Raw genomic sequence first — 13254 nt, 5'->3', positions numbered from 1 at the left:
GGGTTACTTGCGTAGTAGCATTCCAACAACGCCCTGTTTTCGTCCCTTGCCCACCGATGCCTTCTTGTTCCAGTAGCCCACTTTTCATCAGGGTGCCCTGGTTCCTCAACACCTGACGCGGACCTTGTTGATCCGGGCGACGTCCGAGCCGGCATGCCTTCATATTTATCTGTCTCGCTCATGTCTGCGGTAGGCTTGCTTAGCATAGGGGGTCTAGCCTTAGGACCCTTACTGGATACAGACGCCCCAGGCAGGAATCGAACTTGCGATCCTCTGTTCCAAAGGCGTGTAGTCTAACCACTACGCTATCCAGCAGCTGGATAGCGTAGTGGTTATATATATATATATATATATATATAGATATGTGTATATATATATCTATATATATATAGATATATATATAGATAGATAGATAGATAGATAGATAGACATATGTGTGTATGTAGGCTGTGTGTGTGTGTGTGTGTGTGTGTGTGTGTGTATGTAGGCTGTGTGTGTGTGTCTGTGTGTTTGTTTATCTGAATGTGAATCTCTACTAAAACGTTAAGTGGCAATTATCAGGCCAGCAGTTTCAAACACTGTGGGGTATATGAGAAATACATGTGTGTAATTCTAACCATCACTTGAGTCTGGTCAGTGAGTCAGTGCGTTTATCCTTTGTTATGCCAGTTTTCCAAACCCTGTTATGAACCTTTATTCTCAAGTTAGCTTCTCTTCCTCCCTGCAAGGGAGCATGCATTTACTGAGAGTAGTCTGCAAAAAGCTTCAGGAAATTATCAGCCCATCCCCAGTGTGGGGAAAGCTGTTTCTTGCCATTTTGTTTCCATGGCAATGTTGATGAGCTGGTTGTTTAGTAGGGATGTGGGTTGGTGGCTTGGGGTGCAGGGAACCTTTGCAGCTTCCAAGTCCACCTGGGTATTTTAACAATTCATAAAAGTGTTGAAATCAATCTGAGCTTAGGAGATTTAATTAATCTTCCCGACTCTCAGAGTGAAAGAAAGAGAGCGGAAGAGATGGAATGAGAGAGGGAGAGACAGGTGGAAAAATAGACAGTCTAAGGTTTAACGCTCATATTGGCTGACACAAGGGAAAAGCAGCTTTTAAAGCATTTAGCTGTAATTTCATTCAGGAGTGACATAATTGATTTTAATGAGATGTTTATGGAGTGAAGTGCCGGTGTTGCTAAATCATTTGCAAGTCTGCCTGACGGGTACTTGTGAGGCTCGCACCAGGGAGAAGCAGAGAGGCACACAAACCTCTCCTGCCAGAACTCCTCCAGCAATTCTCAGCTCATCTTTTCTCTTTCCTGCACACCACTTAATGCATTTGGCTTCTTCTTATTTTAATTAAGAGCACATTTAAATTAAATACTTTTTTTATGACTTTGATTAGGCTTTTGTACAAGTTCACTTCTAGTCCTGCTGACTTCTCCTGTATATAGCATACACGGTGTAACTGACTGACAGGCTGTCACATTGCTATTATGAGTTCCCTCTGGGCCTGTGTGCTTTATAACAGAGAGAATAGATGGCATCATGACAGAGTGCAGCTCCTGCCCTCAACACTAAAAGGAACACTGCCTGCAATGAAAATGGCAGTGGAGCTGAATTCTTTCCATTCAAAAGCACAAAGTCGTGTTGACTAAAGTGCCCATTTAAAAAGGTACAGCCCACTGAACGGTCATTATGATCTCATATACACGAACAGTATCACTTCTCCACCCACTGGCAGGCTTTGTTGTTTTGGAATAAAAATAAATGTGTTTTTTAGGTAGCAGAGTGACGACGCCACCAGAGATTATTTAAATACATAATCTGAATCGTCCTTCATTTTTCAGTATTAGGACTGAAGGGTAGCACGCCTTCTGCATATCTGTGTATGTGTGGAGTTCTCCCTGTGAATGTCCGGGTTTCTTCTGGGCACTTTCTTCCTTAATATAAAAACATGCATGCTACATTAGCAGTGCTGTGTTCAAGGTACACAAAATATCAAAGTACATAGAGTATATTGCAGGAAGCCTGCAGTTACAGACAGAATATTATAAGGATGGGTCGGGTGTATCCTTCGTGGCCCACGATATCCCAGAATTCATAGCGCGTCCCAGCCAATTCCAGTTTTCAACAATGGCGGCCGCTACTAAGTTTTTAATATTGCTCCTATTAATCTTTCTGGGTCACAAAATAAACTTTAAATATATTTTCAGGCAAGAATGTAGCTGTGTAAACCTCAAATATCTGCTCGGTTTATCAAGATATTGCATATTTGCAAAAGTGCTCCGACATTTTCGGAGACGTCTGCTACCCACCAGCTCGATAGCTGACCAGGAGCTCGAGGGTCACTGGAGCCCCCGAGAACAGTGAACTCCCGGCACATTGTTCTCAAACCAACCCATTTGCTACTCAGGTTAAACATGATATATAAGTCACTTAGACAACCTAAAAATCTTATTGTTTGGCTTTTTCAGTGTTTTATTTGTTTGTATGTAAATCGGTTTGGCTGAGATTAAAGTTATTAGATTAGATTAGATAAAATTAAACTTTATTAATCCCCCGGGTGGGTTCCTCTGGGGTTTTCACACAGCTGAATAAACCTCCGGGCCACCCGACCTTCTGAGGACCTGGCCCACGTAGAGCAAAGGACAGGTCCTCAGGAGGATGCAGCCCATGAATTTGGACAGCCGTAATATACACAAATCATTGAATATCAGGATTCCAATCATTTCCATGACAACAGGTGTGAAAAACCAAGGACTGCTTCTACAAACAGGGTAAATGTTACAAGTGTTGAAACTGAAAAAAGCTAAATTATACTCATCAAACTATATGCATCAGAAAACAAAGAAATGATATAAAGTCGCTCTAGTAAATTTATGCTACATACATTCAGCAGCCACTTTACTGCATAGACCTGTTCAACTGCTCATAATCCTAAAATTTCTAATCAGCCATTCACATATCTTTCTTATAACTTTCTCCAGAACCAATCACTACAGACCCCAAACTTCATGTGGCCACCTGATGAGCTCAAGAACAGTGTGTAGAGAGCTTCATTGAATGGGTTTTCATGGATCAAGCCTTAAAGCGCAGTGGTGTAAAGACGCCACCACTGGACTGTAGTGCAGAGAGGAAACGTCCTCTGGTGTTACAAGTCTGACAATCCGGTGGCTTGGTGGTTGCCAGTAGAGCAGTACTGGTCTAACTGCATTGCAACGGTACAGTTTTGTGCAGGGGGGAATTTTGATGTGGGATTGTTTTTCAGGAGTTGAGCTTAGTTCCAGTGAACACAAACCTACAACCTGCATATGATTTTTATCTGTCCAGTCTGATATGCACTAATCTGAAGAAGTGCACATTTGGAGGGCAGAGAGGTCATCTGAATCATTTTACCACTCACACTGGAAAAACAAGTTGAAGTCATACATGTCACAGATTTTTACACATTTATTTATATGTGTACTCCTAAGTGCCAGTCCTAGGCCTGCATGAGTAAGTAGGATTGTGCCAAGAAGAGCATCGACATGGCCAAATAACGCTGGTTAACAATGACCACCATGGGTTCTGTTGGCCTACAGGGTGCCAGTGCAAACTGTGCTACTGTTGGACGAAGACAGTGAAAGAAGAAAGGGAGAAGCCATGTTAGAAGGCAGAGGGAAAGTTCTAGAGTAGGGACTTTAAATTATTACATGTGGTAAAGGGAGAAACTCATGATCAAGAGGAGGAAGATAGATATACTGTGTGTGCAGGATACCAAGCACAATGACACTAGCACTAGTTCTGACATGATCTAGATTTCTTACCATGACAGGACACTTTGAATCCATTTCTGGTGTGAGATGGGTCATCTTGAACGAGGACTATGTCAATAGTGTTGTAGAGATGAAGACAGTGCCAGACAGACTTCTGAGACTCCAGCCTAAACTCAGAGGGGAGATGTTGAATGTTCTCAGTCCTTCAGGTTGGATAGCAAACGAGAAATTCTGGAGCAAGTTGGATGAGGTGGTAGAGAGTGGAGTGACCTCCTCCCCCACAGGATGGACAAGACTAGAAATGGTTTCAGCTTTAAAAGAACTTGGTATGGGTTAGAAAAAAACGATTGGTTTATGTTACAATGATTACTGGTTCTTTTAAAACTCATTCTTGGTTGCCATAGTGACACATCGCTGCTTTGACAACCCGTGTGCTGCATACATAAAATATTTTCCTTAATAAAATGCATTTTTTAAAAAGTTCATGCTGTCGAAAAACAAGAAACCCCCGCAAATATGTTGCATTTCTTTGACTATCTCCCATTTGCTGTTAGACTGCACTGATTTAACGTGAAGCATTAGCAGTTCTGTAATCAGAGTGGATCATACTCATCCTGACTCTTCAGAAGAATAGTGTGTTAGAGTATGCTAACCCCCAGCACACAAGATCAACAGCCTCCATTGACACCTACACTAAAATAAATTCACACTCCCATTTGCCTCAACACCTTCTTCTAACACAGATTATTAGTACCTCACACTCCTCCAGGCACACACTCAAGCCAGTTTGCATTTTGAAAAGCTCACTGACTATCATTGATTTAAGTGCATCCCTGGACACTTCCTATGGATATGAATATAACTGCACACAGCCACACATGAACAAACAAAAACACACATGAAGTCTTAAGCTGCAGCACTGTGACGCTCAATCAGGGCTCAAATGTGGGAAAATAACAGGTTTGATAGGTTTGTTGTTGTTTTTTTTCCAGTAGGACAGAGCCTTCCCAAGCACCCTAGGGTATGATTTCTGTGCAACAACTGAGGAGAGCTGTTGTGATTGCTTTTCAATCAAGCGAGACAAACGTTAATTTAACCTCTTTTTTTCGCAAGGAGCTGCAGAATTATAGGCTTCATTTGTGAAGTGTGTATGACTGGCACTTTCTGATAGCTTCAGCAATGGTCTTCTATTTAGACCGACTGTCAAGAATTCAATGTAGGAATATACTGACAGAAATAAAGGTGGTAACGTCTTCCACGCACAGTCTGTGAATCTTTTGTCATATCACGCTTTTGTTTCTCGTTTGTTTCACTTGTCTCAATGGTTTGTTGTATCTGTATTGAATCAAATCACTGAACAAAAAGAGATTCTGTTAGTAACGCCATGACAACACTACCCAAACCCTCAGTTACAGGCCTCACGTGCCTGATGTAAGTCAAACTCACAGGAGTTAGATTCCTGGTTTCAATATCCTCATCGGCTGCTGCCTTTGCACATGGATATTATCCAGCTTGCTCCCACAGTTCATCGACATGCTTGTTAGGTAAACTGCTGATTCTAAATTGTGGTGTACGAGCATGAGGCTGTCTCTCTGTGTTGGGCCAAAGCTTTAGGATGTGCCTTGCCTCTTGCGCTCTATGAGGTGCAATATGTTCCAGGCTGGCTACAATCATACACATTTAAAGGACAGCTGCTTACTCGGCGGCTGCTCAACTTTCTAACTTTAAAACAGAAATGTTGTTTGGCTTTCAGCCGTCATGTTCCCAACTGCTGGAGTCAGGTCCTGTCAGAGCTTAGATATATGTAGGACTCTTCGTTTTTTCACTTCTTTACATAACTTATTTATTTTTTATATTATTCAAACAATTTTTTTTAAATTTTCCCCATATTTTTTATTTTGCAGACGACTCACATTTTCTTCATAACAACAGCTTAGTTGGATGTAAACACATAATAATTCATTACTCGGTTATTACTGGAAACCTCACCGGGTTTGTGTATGTCAAATTGTCTGCTTGTTGTGGCTTTTTTTTTTTTTTGAGGTTCTGCTGAGTAGCAAGATTTAGAGTTGCGTTTAAATAATCTTTTTTTCAATGAAAATGAAAGATATATAGTGTATGTTCTCATGAACTTGGAAAACCTCGAGTTTGATTAAATATTCTTCTTTTATGTCAGATTTATTCCCATATTACTTTTTTGTTTCCCCTGTCAGAATATATTGCTTCTTGCAAGCTGCTTTCAGAAGTCTCTTATCAGTTCATAAGACACTGGCAGTAAAATATTCAGGGGCATGCCTATGGCATGAAATATGCAAATCTATACGTGAGCTTTGATGTGAGGCGTTGATTTGAGCGTCACAATATTGATATTTTCCTTACTTTGGACAAATCTTTGCTGGTGTTATGAGCTAATGTGTCATGTGCTGTATTCCCAGTTAATGATCGTTTCTCCCTCTTTGTCTTGGTTTGCAGACGGATGCTGCACTGATGTATGATGCTGTGCACGTGGTGGCCGTTGCTGTGCAGCAGTCTCAGCAGATCACTGTCAGCTCATTACAGTGCAACCGACACAAGCCCTGGCGTTTTGGAAACCGCTTCATGGCCCTCATCAAAGAGGTAGATGCTCGTCTACCTGCTCTTCATTCCATCGTCCTCCTTAATACACACAGCGCCTTCACACAGAAAACACACACTCTCAGGAAAGCTGACAGAAACAGCATGTAAATAAGGCTTAGGCAGTCAAGAAGAAAGATAAGATAAGATAAGATAAGATAGAACTTTATTAATCCCTCGGGTGGGTTCCTCTGGGAAATTCGACTTCCAAAAAAAGCACAGCAACGACCGAAGTTACAGTTACAGAACTGTTATATATATATATATACACACACACACACACACACACACACACACACACACACATATATAAATACAGAGACAAATATAAATAAAATATACAAAGGGGATAAATAGAATAAATAGGAATAAAAAATAAAAATACAAGTGAATTGCACATTTCAAGTATTGAGTCTATTGCACTGTTGACTATTTACAAAAAGTATTGCACAAGGTATTGTACAGTGAGGTGCAGAGGCACTACAGCTTAGTTGTTCCCCCCTCCTTTGTCCTCCTGTTTCCCCTCCCTCTCCCCTCCAGAGAGGAGTTAAACAGTCTGATGGCGTGTGGGACAAAGGAGTTTTTAAGTCTGTTAGTTCTTGTCTTGGGGAGAAGCAACCTGTCACTGAACAGACTCTTCTGGTTGTTTATGGCCGTGTGCAGAGGATGCCCAGCATTGTCCATAATGTCCATCAGTTTCTTTAGGGGAAAGGGAATATGAATAAATAGAAATTATTTATCCGTGTATTTATTTATATGGAAATCATTTTTCCTAGCGTCTGCACATGCTTACACCCCTGAGGAGGGCAGCCATATTGGGCCGGTTGTCTGAATTTCAGCATTAATCATCCAGGCAGAAACAAAGACACTGCATCATCTGAATTTCTGTTAATTGCTCCAGCAGTTTGCAGCATGGGTGAAGCCAGATGAACAATCTACAGCTTCCTGTCTGTGGAAAATATGCAGATTATCAGCCTATATTTAGGACTTGATAACTCTCTAATCTCCAGTAGTTTGCAGAGATCCTGACACTATTGAGCTGACAAACACATGAGAACCATGGATGTACTTTTATTCTTGCAATATTTACAATATTCTAACAAATGAATACAAAAAGTGCCTTGAAATAATTGAATTGACCTGAGTTGAACTAAGTATCCAGGTTCTAGTATGCTTTAGCATTTATGAAAACAGTGTTATCTGATGCACTGGCTTACATAAAAAAATTATTGGGATGTACACAGTCACAGGATTGTCACATAACACTATCCACAGAATCTTTGCTACATCTAATCTTTACAGAAGCATTCAGATGATAGTAACTACACAGTTGCAAGAAATGTATGAAATGTATACATAATTCCCATGATTGCACCACATATTTCACAACTTCAATAATATTAGTCATTGGTTTGGCATTCAGACCCTCAAGGCATTTTTGGTTTATTTTTTTAAACAGGACATCACATATTGAGTTATGGATTAAGAAACCCAAGACAATGGTTTCTTAATGACATCAGTGGGAGAGTTCTGAGGCAAAAACCAAAAACTTGAAAAAGCAGTGAAGCCAAACGTTTGTTTGACCTCAAGACTTCCAGTCCATACTCGGCACAGATGTTACTGTATACTATGCTGTCCACTTGGTAATGGCGTTCCATGTATGCCCTGCTTGCTGGCATCTTGCACCCTGCTGTTATGTGCTGGATTGTCTCAAGGTACTTGTAGTTGTCCTCAAGGTGGACAATGTTGCCTTCCGGTAGTACGATCCTCTCAGTTCTGACTACTTTCCCTCTCTTTGGTACCATCCGACTACACTTCTGCAGTCCAAATGACATTCCAGTGTGATTGCTGTATATCCCGGTGGTTTGGATCAGTGAATCAATGTCTCATTCAATCTTGGCATACAGCTTGATGTCTTTCATGTAGAGGAGGTGGCTGATGATTGCTCCATTCTGTAGTCGGTATCCACAGCCAGTCTCCTCAATAATCTCACTGGCCTTCTGTCAGCCATTTTGGGTGTTTCTCATCCATTAGCTGCTGGGTCATTTGTGCTGCCAGACGCTCGACGAGTGCAGTCAGCTTTTTTTGCAGTCAGCCAATCATGTCGAGGCCTGCTGCTGTCCAACTCTTCATACTGGAGACGTGTTCGTGGATTTCTGCCACAGTGATTCTTACTGGAACTTGTTCAGGGAGTCCCACAAAATTGATTTTGTTCATCTGAACCTAGACCATTGATCAACAACCACTGATCAATGACCATGAGTACCATTCGCAGAGAGTTGGGGAATGGCTGCAATCACAGCATTGTAAGATGGTGACAGATGTACCCTTAGGCCCCTCCTCCATTCAGAGATGGTCTTTCCCTTTTCATGTAAATGGCCTCCTTGACTCCGCCCTCAAACCAGCGTCCCTCCCTGTCCAGGATGTGAACATCCTCATCATTGAAAGAGTGTCCACTGGCCTGTAAGTGTAAATAGACTCCTGACACGTACGGGATCAATACAGGTTTTCTCTTTGGGAGCGGTTGTCCTTCTTCTCTCCTGGATCATCTGCAGCTTTCTTTTTAATCTGTGAACTTTATATTTCATTTTTTTAAACTGGAAAAAGTGTTGGGGTTTTAGGAGCTTTCTTTAGGAGCCTTTCTACTGATCTTATCTATTTCTGATTTTATCTGTTTTGATTTTATATACTGTTTTGTTTGTTTGTTAAGCTTAAATTTCAAAACTTACATTAACTACTGATTTTATCTACTGTTCTGATTTTATCTGTTTTGATTTTATATACTGTTTTGTTTGTTTGTTTGTTTGTTAAGTGGGTTTAGAGCTCTGGGTAGCTCCCCAACTGGGTCTAGAGAGTATTTTAAATTCAGGGAATTTAAAATAGAAAGTAGCTCGTCCACAGAAGGACTGGTAGCTCCCCTTACGATAAGGGTTCAGATCGCGCGAACAGGTGTGGGATTAGAGCTCTGGGTAGCTCCCCAACTGGGTCTAGACTGGGTCTAGAGAGTATTTTAAATTCAGGGAATTTAAAATAGAAAGTAGCTCGTCCACAGAAGGACTGGTAGCTCCCCTTACGATAAGGGTTCAGATCGCGCGAACAGGTGTGAAATGTGTGTGTTTAGTTAGTTTGTTTGTTTGCTTGTTTTAATCAATTTTAAATCATGCTTTTTATTTGTTTTTGTTTCTAATGTCTCTGTAAAGCACTTTGAATCACCTTGTTGTTGAATTGTGCTATACAAATAAATTTGCCTTGTCTTGCCTTGCCTTTCCCGCTTTGACAAAAGTCCAGCTGGGATAACCACATTTACTCAGGGCCTTCTTGATGTTCTTCTACCTCCCTGGCCGCTGTGTCTGTGGGGATGGTGTTCGCTCTGTGTTGTAGCGTTCTGATGACACCCAGTTTATGCTCCAGTGGATGATGACAGTCAAACTTTAAATACTGATCCGTATTCATAGGTTTATGGTACACATTTATGTGAAAAGGGAAAGACCATCTCTGAATCGAGGAGGGGCCTAAGGGTACATCTTTCACATTCTTACAATGCTGTGATTGCAGGCAACTCCCAACTCTCTGTGAATGGTACTCATGGACATGATAAATGGTTGTTGATGAATGGTCATGACAATTTGCATATTAGTGATCAACGAACTGACCTCCCAGCCCATTTTTCCTTCAGTGGACTGGTTTCAGTCATTATGCAAATGTACTGTTTATAAGATTGGGGAAACCTGCAGTCAGGTGAGACTGAAGAAGTCACCTGATGATGATGAAACATTTCTTCCAACTTACCTTGATGATGTTGAGCATGCATCAAGACATTTTAACCCACTTTGGCAAGAACTCCCTAAAGCCAGTTCGTCAGTGTGAGCAAACAGCATGTAAGAAGGCTGATTACAGGAACCAGCTGAGATTCAGCCTCAGATGCAAACAAAATACGATTACTCCTAAAAGTCTGCAAATGAGCTCTTCAGTTTAGGGCTTCCAGGCAACTAAAATCCTCCAGAACGAACAGCTGAGACAAACAAATTTTAACATTGACATGCTAAAATCCAAAGAGGAGCAGATCCGACACGGATTTACAATGCCTGGTGAGAATACTCATCAAAAGATGTTTGAATTCACTGATAAGGCTCATCTGGCCCAGCAAAAAAAAATTGTAACCCAGGCAACAAAGGAAGTTTGACTTACTTGTTGTGTGTCAGAAACCACAGCAAAATTCACAGTGTCCTCAGCAGCCAGCAGAGAGAATAATGCCACACAGAGGACAAGTAGGTGACGAATTTCTCGTACAGGTAACCCAAGCAGAGAAAAGCAACCTTGAAAAAGGGTTGAACTTTGCCGTGACACTGAGATAAATCTCACTAGTGGAACTGACCACAGCCACAGAATTGGAGATTATGTAACAGAATTTCAGGAGCGGGAGCACACCTCCAAACAACCGAAAGGAACACCTTTCGGTTGTCATCTATATAGGATCTATATAGGATCCCCCAGTTCTGCAAGCTGTTCATTCTCGTTTACGTGCAAACAAGGTCCATTCTCACTGAATGCCTTTGAACACAGCTTATCTTCCAGGAGTAACGTAATTTTACTCACCCTTCCATTCGCTACAATCGTCCTCTCGTCTGTCAGCGTGTCAGACGAACAACTACTAAGGCTCTGCATCCATCGCTTTTCCTCCGGCAATCCCAGAAACACACCGAATGTCACGGCGGCGCTTTCAAAAAACTGAATGCTGACTACCTCCTAGCAGTTTTCTCGCCACCCGACATACGGTCTGCTAATCCATCAAGCCAGTCGTCTCATCTCCGCTAAATCCAGTCATGAAGTAACTCCAGCTGCCCGCCACTTAAGCGAAAACCAGCGAGGTCGCCGGCCAGCAGAACTCACAGCTCCTCTCACGTTGCTCCAAAACGGGTCACAAAAAAGTCGACAGACGTCAACGCCGAACCCAAGCTTCCAAACAAATTGCGGCTCCAACCGCAAAAGCTACAGCATGCTTCGTAGCTCCACCCACCCACTAGCGCCAGGTAGCAGGGGGAAGATCAGCTCTGTTCTCCTTCCTACTAACACCATTTCATGCAAGCTAGAAATCTGTCGCTAGCTCCATACTCTCTACTGTTCTCCATCGTCGTGATGTTTCCATCCCTCCTTTAGCTAAATGCTTAAGCAAATTGGCAACTAGATCCCTATCCACCATTCGCAAACGTAGCAGCAAGCTTCCTACCACCGTACTGCCAGTTTCTCAGCAAAGACGACACACACACACACACACACACAAAAAAAGCCCCCAGCGACCAACATCAGCATGGAGGAGAGGAAGGCACTCACATCACTTGGTAATGACAACAACATTATCATCCTTCCTGCAGACAAGGGGCAGGTACACAGTTTTGCTCATTCAGAAAGACAATCATGAGAAAATTTTGTCACTGCTCAGTGACGAAAATACTCATGAGCCCCTGAAATGAGACCCAGGAAGTGGCTACAGGAAGAGGGCATGACTGTCTGAAGCAGTTAGAACAAGACCAGACCTCATACCACAGGCTATACCCAGGGGAAGCTACACCAAGTCTGTATGGTTTACCAAAGATACATAAACAGGATGTACCTATAAGACTGATTGTCTGTGTGATCAACTTGGTCATCTATAACATTTCAAAGTTTCTGGCTTTGATCCTCAGCCCACTGATGGGCAGCTTTAGGATGACTGAGAACCTTCACAGACATGATTTTAAATTTGATTCTAGATTAACAGAGGGCCAGCGAAGAGAAGTCCGTATGTGAGAAATATGCTCTGTCTTTCTAGACCTTGTCGTGAAGCATTTTGAGCCAACTGAAGACTTTCCAGGGAGTTTTTAGGACATCCAGATATACTAATTTACAGTAGTCCAGCCTAGAAGTAATACATGCATGAATTAGTTTTCAGCACTCTCTGAGATAGAGATATTGTGCAAGCAGAAAAAAAAACTGCATATTTGTTTAAAAAATGCATTAAGGACAAATTGTGGTCAAGACGTTCCTCACAGCGTTACTGGAGGCCAAGGTAATGCCATCCAGAGTAAGAATCTGGTTAGATACCATATTTCTAGGCTTTTCAGGGCCGAGTACAATAACCTCAGTTTGATCTGAATTAAGAAGCAGAAAGTTAGCGGCCATCCAGGTCTTTATGTCTTTAAGACATTCCTGCAGTTTAACTCATTGGTGTGTGTTATCTGGCTTCATTCATCTTCAACTAATACTATGGGAAAATGTTTCTGAGATTTTTAAGATTCAGCTAGGAACCAGGTTCAACCTTTCTCTGGTTTGTAGTCTGTGGTCCATTCCAACGTGCTCCTCACTTCAACAACATAGTCAGACTGTCTGGTGCTTTGCTTTCACACAGGTGAACACAGCTGAAATGAAAGAAGCAGTGGATAGTCTCCGTCTCCTTCTCATTTAATGAACACTCAGAGCAGCTCCTCGGGGTAATTAGGTGATCAAGTGAAGAGGTGGCTCTCTGTCATCAAGAAAAAAACAAAATGAATTGGCATTTCCATGGAATAGTAAAAGCCCTAGCCTATAAAACAGCGCTGTTACCGGATTAAATCAATAAATACTGTTTATTGGTTTAATTATGTTTGCATCTGGCAATAAATATTTCTATGTTCTGTATCTCTTTTTCTGTGTAATTTTTCAGTTGTGATGAAAGCTGATATTGTTATATAGTATGAAGTAAAACACCTATGAGTGGCTGAATTTAAAAAGTTTTTGCAAATAACAGTAGGTCAAAATTCCTTCACAGCAATGTGAAAGATTCATTGCCAGTTATCTGGCATGTATATTATGCATACTATATGTTATTTCTGCCAATGGTGGCACAACTAGTTATTAGGTTGTGTTTTCCATAAAGGGCC

The 13254-nt window shown here is 41.6% G+C and overlaps 1 protein-coding gene across 2 annotated transcripts in view; it reads left to right on the top strand.

Annotated features, from left to right (window-relative positions):
* grik2 (glutamate receptor, ionotropic, kainate 2) overlaps positions 1-13254 on the top strand; it is a 340023-nt gene that overhangs the window by 188170 nt on the left and 138599 nt on the right. For both annotated transcript variants that reach the window (XM_082550857.1, XM_082550858.1), the window contains exon 8: positions 6218-6361. In XM_082550857.1, the coding sequence (XP_082406983.1) occupies positions 6218-6361 (144 nt within the window). The remainder of the gene's footprint in view (positions 1-6217; positions 6362-13254) is intronic.

This window comes from Aulonocara stuartgranti (genome assembly GCF_965226115.1).
Source record: "Aulonocara stuartgranti genome assembly, chromosome: 11".
Taxonomy (NCBI): domain Eukaryota; kingdom Metazoa; phylum Chordata; class Actinopteri; order Cichliformes; family Cichlidae; genus Aulonocara; species Aulonocara stuartgranti.
This window is presented reverse-complemented; position numbering and strand designations above follow the sequence as displayed.